Source organism: Ornithorhynchus anatinus, chromosome 13 (assembly GCF_004115215.2).
Source record: "Ornithorhynchus anatinus isolate Pmale09 chromosome 13, mOrnAna1.pri.v4, whole genome shotgun sequence".
Lineage (NCBI taxonomy): Eukaryota > Metazoa > Chordata > Mammalia > Monotremata > Ornithorhynchidae > Ornithorhynchus > Ornithorhynchus anatinus.
Genome location: NC_041740.1, coordinates 19,153,929 through 19,168,377, shown reverse-complemented (window position 1 = coordinate 19,168,377; position 14,449 = coordinate 19,153,929). Strand labels below are relative to the sequence as shown.

Below are 14,449 nucleotides of genomic sequence, written 5' to 3'. Positions count from 1 at the left end.
CTTGCTGCTGTGTGAACTGGGGTGGTGAATAAATGAAGCTAGTCAAGGTGAATCAGAAGGGAACGGGAGAAGAGGAAAGAGGGCTTAGTCAGGGAAGGCCTCTTGGAGATGTTTCTTCAATAAGGCTTTGAAGAAGGTGGAGAGCTTAATTGTCTGCCAGGTATGAAAAGGGAGGGCATTTCAGGCCAGAGTCAGAATGTGGTGAGATGTCTGAGGTGAGACTGATGAGACTGAGACACAGTGAATAAGTTGTCAATAGAGGACTGAAGTGGGTGGCCTGAGTTGAATCTACCCCAGTGCTTGACACACATTAAGCTCTTAACAAGAATTATATTATCATTGATAATAATAATAATAATCACTGGGTTAGATACAAGATCATCAGATCAGACTCACTTCCTGCACCACATGGGGCTCACAATCTAAAGGAAAGGGAGAAAAGAAATCTTATTTATAAGGGAACAGATAAGAGAACTGAGGCACAGAAAAGTTAAGTGTCTTGCTGAAGGTCACCCTGCAGACAAGTGGCAGCACTGGGATTAGAACCCAGGTCTCCTGACCTCTAGGCCTGTGCGCTTTCCTTCACATCCAGTGGAAAGAGGCAAAGATAATCGACTTCATGTTTCAAAGATGAGTCAGCAAAGACAGGGAAGAGCTTACCTCTTTCAGTAGGTTGGTCATGTACCTCGCGTGTAAGAATTCTGGCGTCTTGTCTAAATCCAGTGACATCCTCCCTTTGATCCCCTTTTCAAAATCCTCCCGATAAACTTTCTGTCAATAAAGAGAAATGAACCGTGATAAGACCAATGCAGAGAAGACACACAAAGCAAGACTCTGAACAGCCAGCTGGTTGTGGATGGGGAACGTGTCTACCAACTCCATTATATTGTACTCCCCTGAGCGCTTAGTATAGTGATCTGCACCTAGTAAGCCTTCAATAAGTACGATTGATAGACTGACTGATCCCTGACTTGGATGGGGTGATTTCTCTCAAATCTTCTAATCCCTGAATCTCCAGGAAGCTCCAACATAGAACCAAAGAGATTGAAACACGGGGAAAAGCGACATCATGAGAAGGAATCATCCCTACACCCACTGGCCATGGGAGTATGAAACAAGTTAGAGTTCCCCTGAATTCCTTGGAAAATAATTCCACGTGACTACTAGTTGTAATGCTATTTATTAAGTGCCTACTATATGTCAAGCATGGTACTTAGCAATGGGGAAAAAAATACACTGGTGAGATTCCAACACAATCCCAAGACTTCAAATCTTGGGAATCTGCAATCTGCAATCTGCAAATAAGATGTTGGATAGTAAGGGGAATGACAACAGACACATACAAATAGATAAAAATAATTGATTAATGGTATTTACTGAGCACTTACTGGGCGCAGAGCACTGTACAAAGTGCTTAAGAGACAAAATAAAAATACAGTCACAAAACAAACACAAAGAAGCTGTAGGGTAATGTGGCTAGAGGGAAAGAATTGCAAGTCCTTCATGGTTCAGAGTCCATAAGTCACTGTCACGAGCTTCCCAGTGGTCCCAGCCTCACAGAAATTATGTAAATTCTGTCACTTATTTAAATGTCTGCCTCCCCTCTCTAGAATGTGAGAGCCTGGTGAGTACTGAATGTTTCTCCCAAGTCTGTAATATTGTACTCTTCCAAGGGTTTAGTACAGTGCTCTGCATACAGTAAGCACTCAATAAATACCACTGATTGATATGCAGGACTTCCTATATAGTCTGCTGGGATACTGCAATGAGTTATATGAAACAGGAAGCCTCAACAAATTCTCCTCCAGGCATATAATATAGTCCTTTTCTGTGTGCGGCATTATATTTAAATGAATGTTAGGCTGTTCATCTTTATAAATCATTATTTTTATCATATGCACTGGATCCATTAGAGAATGGTTTCAAACTCTTGGGGAGGCAATATGAAAAAATTAATGCAGCTTTCCAAAGTGCCTTTCTCCCAAGGAGACTATGGCTCCATATACATAATTATCCTTGGAACACCAAACCTTTATCAGTCAGTCATTTGCTTTTATTGAGCATTTACTGGATGCAGAGCACTGTAATAAGCGATTGGGAGAATAAAATATAACAATAAACAGACAAATTCCCTGCCCACATAAGCTTACAGTCTAGAAGGGGGAGACTGACATTACTATAAATACAGATATGTACATAAATTAAAGACATGTACACAGTCATGGAAGGAACTACTGAAGCAAAGGGTTTTGCAAGAGCCAAGTATTTGGGACAGCAGAATGACCACAGAAGTGTTTTCCTCAAAGCAACCCAAAAACCCCTACCTACCTCACTCTGCATCTTTTGAGCCTCCTTCGAAGCCTGATACAATGGTGTGACAACAAACTCGAGCATCGTCTTGCCTTTCTCCTTTTCATATTCCTCCTTGTACTTAACCTGGATTTTTAAAAAATAGAAATCACAATGTTTCCAAAATCCGACAACTTTATTTTCATTGCTTTTGGGTGATCTCCCGGAATAAAGTCAGGGGCATGTGTCTGGGCTGGCTACCAATTCTCTGTCAAACCAAAACACATTTAATTTCCATTCCTCACCTTTTTACTCTGGTCATAATTGAGAAAGTGGGACCAACTAGAGCATCCTCTAGACTGTAAGCTCATTGCAGGCAGAGAATGTGTCTGTTTACTGTTATACTGTATTCTCCCTAGTTCTTATTACAGTGCTCTGCACCCAGTAAACGCTGAACGATTGACTGTGAGGAGTCCTACTTGCTAATAAATGGCACCAGAGAATGCAGGTTTTGCAGTTAATCGATTGGTCCATCAATGGTATTTACTGAGCACTAGTGGGTGCAGAGCATTGTACTCAGCACTTGGGAGAGTACAATATGGTGTCCCTATTTTCAAGGGGCTTATAACCTAGTTGGGGAGACAGACATTGAAATACATTTTAGATAGGGGAAGGGACAGAGTATTGAGGAGCCGAACTCAGTCAGATGAGCATGGAGAACTTCAGCTGCTCCCACAAATGACAGGACCAGTCACTGATTTTCTGGAGCTGTGTTTGGTTTCCTGGTTTGGGGAATTCCTTAACGCATTGATGCTGGTTGGAATTGACTCTCCCTGGTTAGAAAATGGACACTGCAGCTGGAGCAGGCGAGTGGGGGGTCTTGACTTAGTGAAAAGAGCACGGGCCTGGGAATCAGAGGAGTTGGGATCTAATCCCAGGTCTGCTGCTCGTCTGCTGTGAGACCCTCGGCAGGTCCACTCAATTTCTCTGAGCCTCAGTTTCATCACCTGTAGAATGGGGATTAAGATTAGGAGCCCTAGGTGGGTCAGGGACTGTGTCTGACCCAATTCCCTTGTATCTCCCCCAGTGCTTAGTTCATCGCCTGGCACAAAGCATTTAACAAATACCACTTTTAAAAAAAGGATCATTCTCCTGCCTGGTGCGGTTGAATAGTGTTACATTTTAATAATTATGGTATTTGTTAAGCACTTACTATGTGCCAAGCACTGTTTTAAGCGCTGGGGTAGATATAAGCTAATCAGGCTGTCCCAAGTGGGGCTCACAGTCTCAATCCCCATTTTACAGAGGAGGTAACTGAGGCACAGAGAAGTTAAATGACTTGCCCAAGGTCACACAGCAGACAAGTGACAGAGCCAAGACTAGAACCCACAACCTCTGGCTCCCAAGCCCTTGCTCTTGCCTCTTGGCCATGCTGCTTCTCACTAGGCCATGCTGCTTCTCACTAGGCCATGCATTTTCTATGTTTCAAAGCATCAGGCGTCAGTGCACAACAGACAGCTGCAGTGTCTACCGACTTTACTGTATCGTGTTGTACTCTCCCTAGTACAGCACTTTGCAAACAGTAAGCACTCAGTAAATATGACTGATTGATTGATTCAGTAGTCTAAAGATTACAGTGAGCTCTTCTATCAGACTGCAAGCTCTCGAGAGCAGGAACCATGTCTTCTACTTTTATTGATGTTTCCATGCCCTTAATATAATGTTCTCTGCCTAGTAGGAGCTCAATAAATAGTACTGAAATAATATTGAATAAAAATAGTAGACATAAAAATAATCTACTAAGAAATCAAAGTATTCTCATTAGGTAAAAATCTAGTGTTTTTCTAACTGCATTATGTAGAACTATGACTTAGACAGCCAGAAATGAAGGTTTTCAAATATAAAAATCTGGTGAGGGAGAGGAAAAAGAAATCAAGAAACTTTTCTTTCTTCACTCCTCATATTTTGGGGGGAGGATTATGAAGACAAGACTTTAAAATGGTGGAGGATAATATTCCTGGTACAGTATTTCCACAACCAGATGGCTTACACATTTCAAAAACATTTTCTTTAGTCAGTGTTCACTCATAAACTAGCAAAAAGATGTCATCATTCCTTTTGGAAACTGGATAAGTACATGGAAGATCTAGTCTTCTCACCATATAGCTACCCCACAATCTGCTTCTCCTTCCAGGGTTCAGGACCCAGACACTTTTTTCTCCCGCTCACTGGGAAGTGGACTCTGAGGATTGGAGGGCCCTAGAATTTGTTCCAACAGTAGTTTATGTAGACTGAAAAGATGCGATCTTTGCACCTCTCTCCTGGTAACTCTCAAACATAGTGATCTCAGAGAAATCAAATCCAAATTTCAATGGATTGTCTCGTCCCAGAAGAGGCCAAGAGATCCTTCATCCCATTCATTCCAACTTTCTTCCCATACCCTCTCTAGAGAAATTGACCCAGCATAAGCCGGAAATGAGCAAAGGCTATTTCCAAGAAGGAAATTCATATGTCATGTGTAGTTGTTTAATAACATTTGACACAAGGAGCAGCTTTTCATATAGAATAATTTGGATGGACATAACCTTTTGGTCCTTAGGAAATGCAGCACAGATTACATTAGTAAATCATGCCACAAGGAAACAAATCTGACATATTATTCAGTTTGGAATCCCACCAGGGTTTAGAGGTATTAGAATACAGTTCTTCCCCAACAAGATTGGAATGGTATCTACTCTGAAGATGATAAATCCAGATGAAACCATCTAAAGTTTAGGACCTTTTAATATGATGGATTTTTTGGGGGGAACTGTTTCTCATAATTGAATTGAGAATTTGGGATTAATCCCTTACTGGTCAATTTAATTTTATAACCCCAAATTACAAATCAGTGGATTATATCTCATTGAATAAATGGCCATGGGGGCATATGAGTGGGTCATATGTGAATATTAGAAGTTATTTATTCTTTCAGTGTTGTGAAACTTGGGTTTTTTTAAAGTGTATTTCTACATTAAAACAGCTTCCAGGAACATATGTTTCAGAAGATAATCGAGTCCAGAACCCTTGCTTGGGAATTTCTAAAGGGTCAGTCAAAGATCATTTTAGCAACGAAAGGCCATTTCGACCTCTGAGGAAGTTTCAAAATGTCCAGCAAGTTGATTGATGTTTCCAGCAACCCTGCACACCTTCCATTTTATAGAAAATGGGATTCACACCGGGTAGGTACCTGGCTTTGGAGGACAGAGTTTCCTTTATGATGGAGGTGATCAACTCTGTCTGCAGAAAAATGGTAACTCCCTTTGCTTTCCTCAAATAGCTTCTTGTATTCATGCTGAAATAGAAAAGGTGGAAGGAAACTTATACTTAAAGTTATAGAAAGGGATGTGGGGTGGGGTACGGGGGATAATTAACAAAACATTTTAATTTATCAAAAAATGAACATCGCTCATGACCAAAAACTGAAAATTTGCATTCTTCATGGTGGCAAATCTAAAGACAAAATCCCTCGATTTGGAGTCGGGAAGCTCTGCAGAACCTGAGTGACCCTGGGTAATTCAGAAAACTTCTTTCCCATCGTAAAGATATGAGGTGAAGTTAAAGTAGCCAAGAGATCATTCTAATTTATCCTTTGCAAACCCAGAGAATTTGTATAGGTCATATATGAATACACCTGCTATTATTTAAATAAGATAATATCAATCATATTTATTGAGTGCTTACTGTGTGCAGAACACTGTACTAAGCTCTTGGGAGAATGCAATATAACAGAGTTGACAGACATGTTCCCTGCCCATATGGAGCTTACAGTCTAAAGAGATAATACAGGGAAGAGGCATGGCCTAGTGAAAAGTACTTGGGCGTGGGAGTCAGAGGACCTGGGTTCCATTCCCGGCTCTGCCAACTGCTTGCTGTGTGGCCTTGGGCAAGTCACTTAACTTCTCTGTGCCTCAGTTTCCTCATCTATAAAATGGGGATTAAATACCTATTCTCCCTCCTGGGCTAGAGTGTGAGCCCCATGTGGGGCAGACACTGTGCCCAACCTGATAAACTTGTATCTACCCCAGCATTTAGAACAGTGCTTGCATAGTAAGCACTTGACAAGTACAATAATAATGAGAAGCAGCGTCGCTCAGTGGAAAGAGCCCGGGCTTGGGAGTCAGAGGTCATGGCTTCAAATCCCGGCTCTGCCACTTGCCAGCTGTGTGACTGTGGGCAAGTCATTTAACTTCTCTGTGTCTCCGTTACCTCATCTGTAAAATAGGGATTAAGACTGTGAGCCTCAGGTGGGACAACCTGATTACCCTGTATCTTCTCCAGCGCTTAGAACAGTGCTCTGCACATAGTAAGCGCTTTACAAATACCAACATTATTATGATTCAAAGCACAAGTTAAGGTAGCAGAACATACTTTACAAAAGGCTGTATCTGCTGTTCAGGAAACCTAGTTTTCCAGACTTGTCATGTGCCTTAAAAAAAAGAATTCACTTTCCGGGGATGAAGAGAAGATTTACTAGCCTCTGTTTGCCTCCTAGTGGAAGGTATACAGAATTGGCAGAACAACTATCCACATCTCCCTAATGACATAATTCCATCAGAGAAACGGAAGACTATTTCAAGCTCTTTGTATTAAAAAAAATGAATCATTAAAAAAGCCACGAAACACAGATTCAAATATATTTTCTAAAACTCGGGCATTCTTCATTTCCCCTTCTTTATCAACCTTGTATTGGTGTCACAAATCAGTGTGAAGTGAATAAACATTTCTACCAAGGTACCAAAAACCCTTCTGCTCACAAATACCAACGGATAATTTTTTTTTTTTTTACCGAAACCCGAACCCATTGACTAATTTGCAATTTAGAATAAAATATCCATTTAAAGAGAATTCTCTCAAGGAAAACTCAAAGGCTCTCTGAAGTGACACAAATGAAGTTCAATTTAAAGTTGAAATGTTAATGAACTGAAATGCTGGTATTTTTATAGGAAACAAATTCCATTTCTCCTCAACAACTAGGCCAATTTACGCAACTGCTGTACAACTTGTATTCAGTGGTCTATCTATGCTCTTAACTCCCACCTGAAGCTTGGCATTGTACCCCAACAACCGATTTCATCCACTAATCAATCAATCATATTGACTGAGCGCTTACTGTGTGCCAAGCACTGCATTAAGTGCTTGGGAGAGTACAATATAACGGAGTCGGTACTCACACTCCCTGCTCACAACGATCCTAGGATCTACACTGTAAGCTCCTCGAGGGCAGAGGTGGTGTCTTGAATTCTCCCAAATGCTCAGTACAGTGCTCTGCACACAGTACGCACTCAAATATCATTGATTGGACTCATGGATTTCCATCAGTGAATAGCCATGAACTCACAGAAATAGCTCATCAAGATTAAATCATTGCAGTATGATAACCATTTCCAGACAAAGAGATTACCCAAGTTCTTCTAGTCGCATAGTTCAAATAGGGTCACACTTTCACTGTTTTGAGGGCTGTGAGGTATATGAGAAATAACCAGGTGGCTCTACCTGTGCATGCATAATCATTCACGAGTGGCACCGTGACCTTAATAGAAAGAGGAAATGTCTGGGAGTCAGGAGACCTGGGTCCTAAATCCAACTTTGTCACTTGTCTGCTCTGTGACTTCTGGCAAGTCACTTCACTTCTCTGTGCCTCAGTTCCCTCATCTGTAAAATGGGAATTGAGACTATGAGCTCCATGTGGGACAGGGACTGTGTCCCATGCAATTTGCTTGTATCCACCTCAGTGCTTACTACAGTGCCTGGCACTTAGTAAGTGCTTAGCAAAGAACACAATTATTATTATTATTATTGCCCGCTAGGTGACCATGGGTGAGTCATTTATCTCTGAGCCTCAGTTTCCTCATCTGTAGAATGGGGTTTAAATTCTTATTCTCCTTCCCCATTAGACTGTGTGCTTCATGTGGGCAGGGACTGGGTTTGTTGTTTTGTTCTATGGTACTCTTAAGCGCTTACTATGGGTCATACCCTGGGGTAGGTACAAGTTCTGGGATAGGTACCAGTCAATTAGGTCAGACAGAGTCCCTGTCACGCATGGGGCTCACAGTCTTAAGTAGGAGGGAGTACAGGTATTGAATCCCCCATTTTACAGGGGAGGAAACTGCGGCACAGAAAATCCAAGTAACTTGGCCAAAGTCACACAGCAAGCAATTAGCGGGGCAATTGGCCGAGCCAGGATTAGAATCCAGATCCTCTGACTCCCAGGCTCATGCTCTTTCCACTGGGCCGTGCTGCTTCTCATTAGGCTATGCTGCTTCTGTGTCTGATCTGATTGCATTATATCTACGCCAGCATTTTACAGACACCAAAATTATCATGTGCATATGTGTACTCAGTTATATATTCTGACCACTCTAGTTGTTGACTATTTTGAGGTCTGTCTCCTCCGTGAGATCATAAAATCCTTGTGGGCAGGAAAAATGTAAACTTGTTGTGGGCAGGGAATATGTCTGTTTATTGTTGCATTGTAATCTCCCAAGTGCTTAGTACAGTGCTCTGCACACAGTAAAAACTCAATAAATATGATTGAATGCATGAATGAATTTCACTTCATCTTTCCGTACTTCTCCAGCACCTATTACAGGGAATCAACACCAAACGGACGCTCAAAATTGCTGCTTCTACTGTTACTAATGCTGCTATGACTAGACTTTCCTCTAGTCTACCGACTCTGTTATACTGTACTCTCCCATGCACTAGTACAATGCTCTGCACACAGTGCTCAATAAATAAGACTGATCAATGGATTGATTGCTACTACTAGGAGAAAATGGGTGTGGTGATCAATAAGTCAATCATCAATCGCATTTATTGAGCGCTTACTGTGTGCAGAGCACTTTACTAAGTCGTGCAACTGCTAACCGCACTTATGTGCAAAGAAAAAAATGGGACCTGTGAATTTTCAGACCATAGTACAGGGACTCCACAGTACTAAATACATTTTACTATCAAAATCCGTAATGATCTATTTTGAAATTGAGCAAACTTACATCACTGAGCATTTTGCTGGCTTTCAAAGCATGGTCCAAGAATAATAAATTCGGGAAATCCGAAACTGGATCATGCATCGTTTGCCTCCCTTTCTTGTATTTCACCTGTGGGGGGAAAAAAATCAAATAGCTCAAATGACAACTCAGGAAAAGACTCAAAATACGAACTCTACAGAATGAGTTTCTGACCCAGGTGATCATTTCCAAATGGCCACTAGATGGTGATCATTCCCCGTTGTGCTCTGAAATCATTTGAAGGGTTCTGTTCCCAGGAGTTAAAATTCTGAAGATAAACACTTCAGTTTTTTCCCCAAAATAAGGGGATGAAGTTAACCAGATTCGACTTTTATGAATAATCCTTTAATTTTCAAAACAGAACAGATGTATCTATATTTGGGCAATCCAAAAGGAATTTACATTTTGGCTTCCGATCTTCTATTCACTCGATCTTTATTTTCCTTCTCCTATAGCACACACGTTGCAGTAACATTCATTTTGTGATCCGTATTTTTGATGGATGGCAACACCTCACAAAGGGAGTAAATGGAAGAGGACTGATAGGGCTGATGGCTCTGCTCAATGAAAATGGTAAACTTCAATCTGTTTGTGATTTGAAACATAAATTATGAAGAAACTACCCATGCATGTATAGGGGTGTCTATATAAATGAACATATACTTATGAATAAAAGTGTGTGTGTGTGATAGAGAGAGATAAAGACACTGCTTAGACCCAAAACTCACTGATAGAAAAACAGTTCAGGGATTTAAGACATACAAGTTAATCAGTTTGGACACTATCTCAATTCCTACATGGGTCCCACAGTATGACTCCCCATTTTACAGATGAGGGAACTGAAGCACAGAGAAGTTCAGTGATTTGCCCAAGGTCACATACAGACAAGTGGTAGAGCAGGGATTAGAACCCATGTCCTCCTGACTCCAAGGCCACGTCGCTTCCTAATCTGTTCAGACCACAAGACAATTCTGAGCAAAAGGACTCACATCACTGGCCAGAGTTGACGCGTACTGACTCTGTCGGAAACAGACACTGTCCAGAGGGTTGTACTGGTGCTTTCTATCCTTCATATCACTTTCAAATTTTTCTTTATATTTAACCTGTGTCCGAAGGAAAGACAAGTAAATTAGAGACAAACCTTTAATGGAGAAATCACATTTATCAAACAGAACACTCGTAATACCTGGAGCAATTCAAGGACTCAAATTCAGAGTCACTGATGGAAGTGACCAGTTTCTCCCATCTGAACCCGGAATTTGTGGAAATGGATTACATTATGGGACTATTAAATCCAGGAGTAAAAAGTTCTACTGGAATATTTTGGAGCCTACAGTGACTCGAAAGTTATCAAACTTTTTCTCCAACTGGTTGTTTCTCTTGTGGTATTTCTTAAGCATTTTCTATGTGTCAAGCACTGCTCTAAGTGCTGGGTAGACACAAATTAATCAGGCCGGATACAGTTCCTGTCCCACATGGGGCCCAAAGTCAAATACGGCGGAGAACAATTATTGCATTCCTATTTTATTGAAGAAACAGGCACAACTTGCCCATGGTCACAGAGTGGGCAAGTGGTGCAGGGATTAGAACCCACATCCTCTGAGTCCGAGGCCCATGCTCTTTCCAATAGGCCACGCTTCTCCCCAAACGGGCAATATGAAATTATGAAATGAAATGTTCATCATATTATTGGAGTGAGGATCTTTCTATTTAAGGTTTGGGCTAAACTTGGTAGGCCCAGGATCGAGGAAGTCTAACGGAGCTTCCAGCTTAGACTGTAAGGTCTTTGTGGGCAGGGTATGTCTATTACACTGGACCCCCCCCAAGTGCTTAATACAGTGCTCTGCACACAGTAAATGCTAATTAACTGACTGACTGGCTGACCATAACCGTTAGACCAAAACTCATTCCCTCTCTGCCCTTGTCAGAGGAGTGACTAGCTGACATTGCCTGAGTTATTTTCAGCTCACAATGACCATTTTGAGCCAGGTGAGGGGAGTGGGATGGTTCTACCCCTCTCAAGAGCCTTAGGCCAATCCCAAAAGGAGTATAAAGGCAGTGAACAGGAAGGTGAACAAAGAATAAAAGAGTGGAGGGTAGGAGGTAAAGTAATAACTAATACTGATGGAATAAGAGGGAGGCACATCTCCTTCAAGAGGCCTTCCAGTCATTCATTCATTCAGTCAGTCATATTTATTGAACGCTTACTGTGTGCAAGGCATTATACTAAGTGCTCGGGAGAGTACTGTATAATAATAAACAGATACTTTCCCTCCCCACACCAAGCCCTCGTTTCCTCTTCTTCCACTCCCTTCTGTGTCACCCTTACATTTAGATTTGCACTCTTTATTCACCCCACCCTCAGGCCCAGAGCACTTATGTACATAAATCTAAGTTATTTATTTTATTGTCTGTCTAGACTGTGAGCTTGCTTTGGGTAGGGGACATGTCAACCAACTCTATTATACTGTACTCTCCCAAGTGTTTAGTACAGAACACACAGTAAGTGCTCAATAAATATGACTGATTGATTGATTGAAGGGATAGAACTGTTAAAAAGATGATAATGAAGCATCCGGTGGATTGCCTTGGGACACAGGAAGGAAGGACAGTTCTGTTGAGAGTGTTGAACTAGTTGTAGGAAAATGGGAAAGAGCATGGCCTAGTGGAAAGAGCCTAGATCTGGGAGTCAGAAGGACCTGGGTTCTAATCCCAGTTCCAATATTTGTCTGCTGTGTGACCTTGGACAAGTCACTTCACTTCTCTTGGGCCTCAGTTACCTCATCTGTAAAATAGGGATTAAGGTTGTGAGCCCTGTGAGGGACAGGCACTATGTCCAACTTGATTCTGTAAAATGGGGATTGAGACCATAAGCCCCATATAGGACAGGGGCTGTGTCCAACCTGATTAGCTTGTATTTACCCCAGTGCTTAGTACAGTGCCTGGAGCATGGTAAGCACTTAAATACTATTAAAAATAAAAATTAAAAAATTAAATAGGTCCCACTTCCCACTCATTTCCTCTCCTAATCACCCCAACCTAGACTCCCCTGTGAACCTCTGGAGCTCAGTCCCAGATAAATCAATACCTGAACATCGCTTATTTCATTCTATAGTGCCCCAGTGCTGCAAATAATTAAAAAGCCTCTTAAATTCCTGTTATCATTTGAAAAGTGATCAAAGAAACTAGTGAGAGAGTCTTTTCCCACTCAGTCCTATGCCACAGAATGAAAACTAAATCATGATCTTCAGCTTGAAGGTCATTAGTAATTTAGAACACTATTGAATAGCAATTTCAGGAGTACCAGATTGTAAATTAGATACACTTTCACATGGTTTGTTGCAACAATTGACATATACTAAAATAGCTGTTCTCCTGGCTTGCTTCAATTTTTGTGTTACACAAACTGTTGGAAGCCATAATGTGAAGTAGAGTTATTAAACAGCGAATATTCTCCCTATGTGATTATTTTGCATTTATTTAAATAGTCTAGGTATACCTAGAGTGCTTGTATTTACAGTATTTATAGTATTTCATTAAATTTTTTAATTAATCTGAAATATTCCTGGTTCTGTTCAATAGCATTTTGAGTTCTGTTTCAATTAAAGAGAAAACTAACATTTATCTCCAATTACAGCAATAATATCCTGATTGTTTTGTTAATAATAATGTTGTTATTCCTAACAGTATTAATATTAACATTCCCCCCAGACAGTAAACTGTACTGTACTATATTTTCCCAAGTGCTTAATACAGTGCACTGCAAAGGGTAAGTACTCAATAAGTACCAATGATTGATTGACTGATGATCATATAATACTTGTGGTGTTTGTTAAGCTCTTATTATGAGCCAAGCACTGTATTCATTCATTCATTCATTCAATCGTATTTATTGAGTGCTCACTGTGTGCAAAGCACTATACTACATGTTGAGGCAGATGCATGTTAATTAGTTGGACACAGTACCTGTCTTATATTGGGCTCACTGAATAAAGGTGAGGGAGAACAGATATTTAGTCTCCATTTCACAGATGAGATGAGGCCCAAAGAAGTTAAGTGACTTGCCCAAGGTCACACAGCAGATGAGGGGCAGAGTTAGGTTTAGAACTAAGGTCCCCTGACTCCCAGGCCTGTGTGCTTTCCAATAGGCCATGCTACCTCCCCAACATAGAGAAAACAGGTAACCTGAGAGTCTTGGATGGGTAGGAAAAGTCTCTGGCTTGTAAAACATATAGGTGGCATTGCCAGTAGAATTAGCAGAAGCCAAGAACCCATTTCTCAGGACCATTGGAGAGAAGCGGGACTGAGAGGCGTCCAGTCCTCATCACCCTATTGCATGTTTTCACACTTGTGGATCAGGTGACCAATCGATAAATCGATGGTATTTATTAAGCACTTATTGCATGCAGGTCACTGTACTAAGTGCTTGGGAGTGCATAGGAGTTGATAGACACACTCCCTGCCCACAACAAGCTATAGATGCAGCAATGGACTTTAAGATGGGGTTAAGATATGATTGTGGCCTCTCTGAGCAAACTCTTTCATACCTTGGGTTAGTATCATTTCCCAAAATCCTTGAATTGCATCCCTACCTCACAGGGGATGTTGCGAAGACAGAATGAGCTAAATTAATGTAAAAGTGCTCTGGGAAAATTGTAAAATGCCATCCAAATTCAAAGTGTTTTTACTATTGTAATAAAGGAACTGCCATATTTGGTTTCACAAGCAAAGCAGCATGGCCTAGTGGATACAGCGTGGGCCTGGGAGTCAGAGGGACCTGGATTCTAATCCCAGCTTGGCCACTTTTCTGCAGTGTGACCCTGGACAAGTTATTTTACTCCTCTGTGCCTCAGTGTCCAACCTCATTACCTTGTGTCTACCGCAGTGCTTAGTACAGTCCCTCCCTCTGCTCTACCCCCTTTCCCGTCCCACAGGACTTGTGTGTATTTGTGCATATTTATTCTTTTATTTATTTTATTAATGATGTGTATATATATCTATAATCCTATTTATCTATTTTGCTATCGATGCTTGTCTACTTGTTTTGTTTTGTTGTCTGTCTCCCCCTTCTAGACTGTGAGCCTGTTGTTGGGTAGGGATTGTCTCCA

General features: G+C 41.2%; 1 protein-coding gene across 1 annotated transcript in view; it reads right to left on the bottom strand.

Annotated features, from left to right (window-relative positions):
* The window catches only part of NEBL (nebulette), a 95,451-nt gene that overhangs the window by 44,881 nt on the left and 36,121 nt on the right, over nt 1–14,449 (bottom strand). Inside the window, 5 exon segments of the mRNA XM_029078185.1 lie at nt 661–771; nt 2,329–2,436; nt 5,519–5,623; nt 9,327–9,431; nt 10,331–10,444. Coding sequence (XP_028934018.1) covers nt 661–771; nt 2,329–2,436; nt 5,519–5,623; nt 9,327–9,431; nt 10,331–10,444 — 543 coding nt within the window.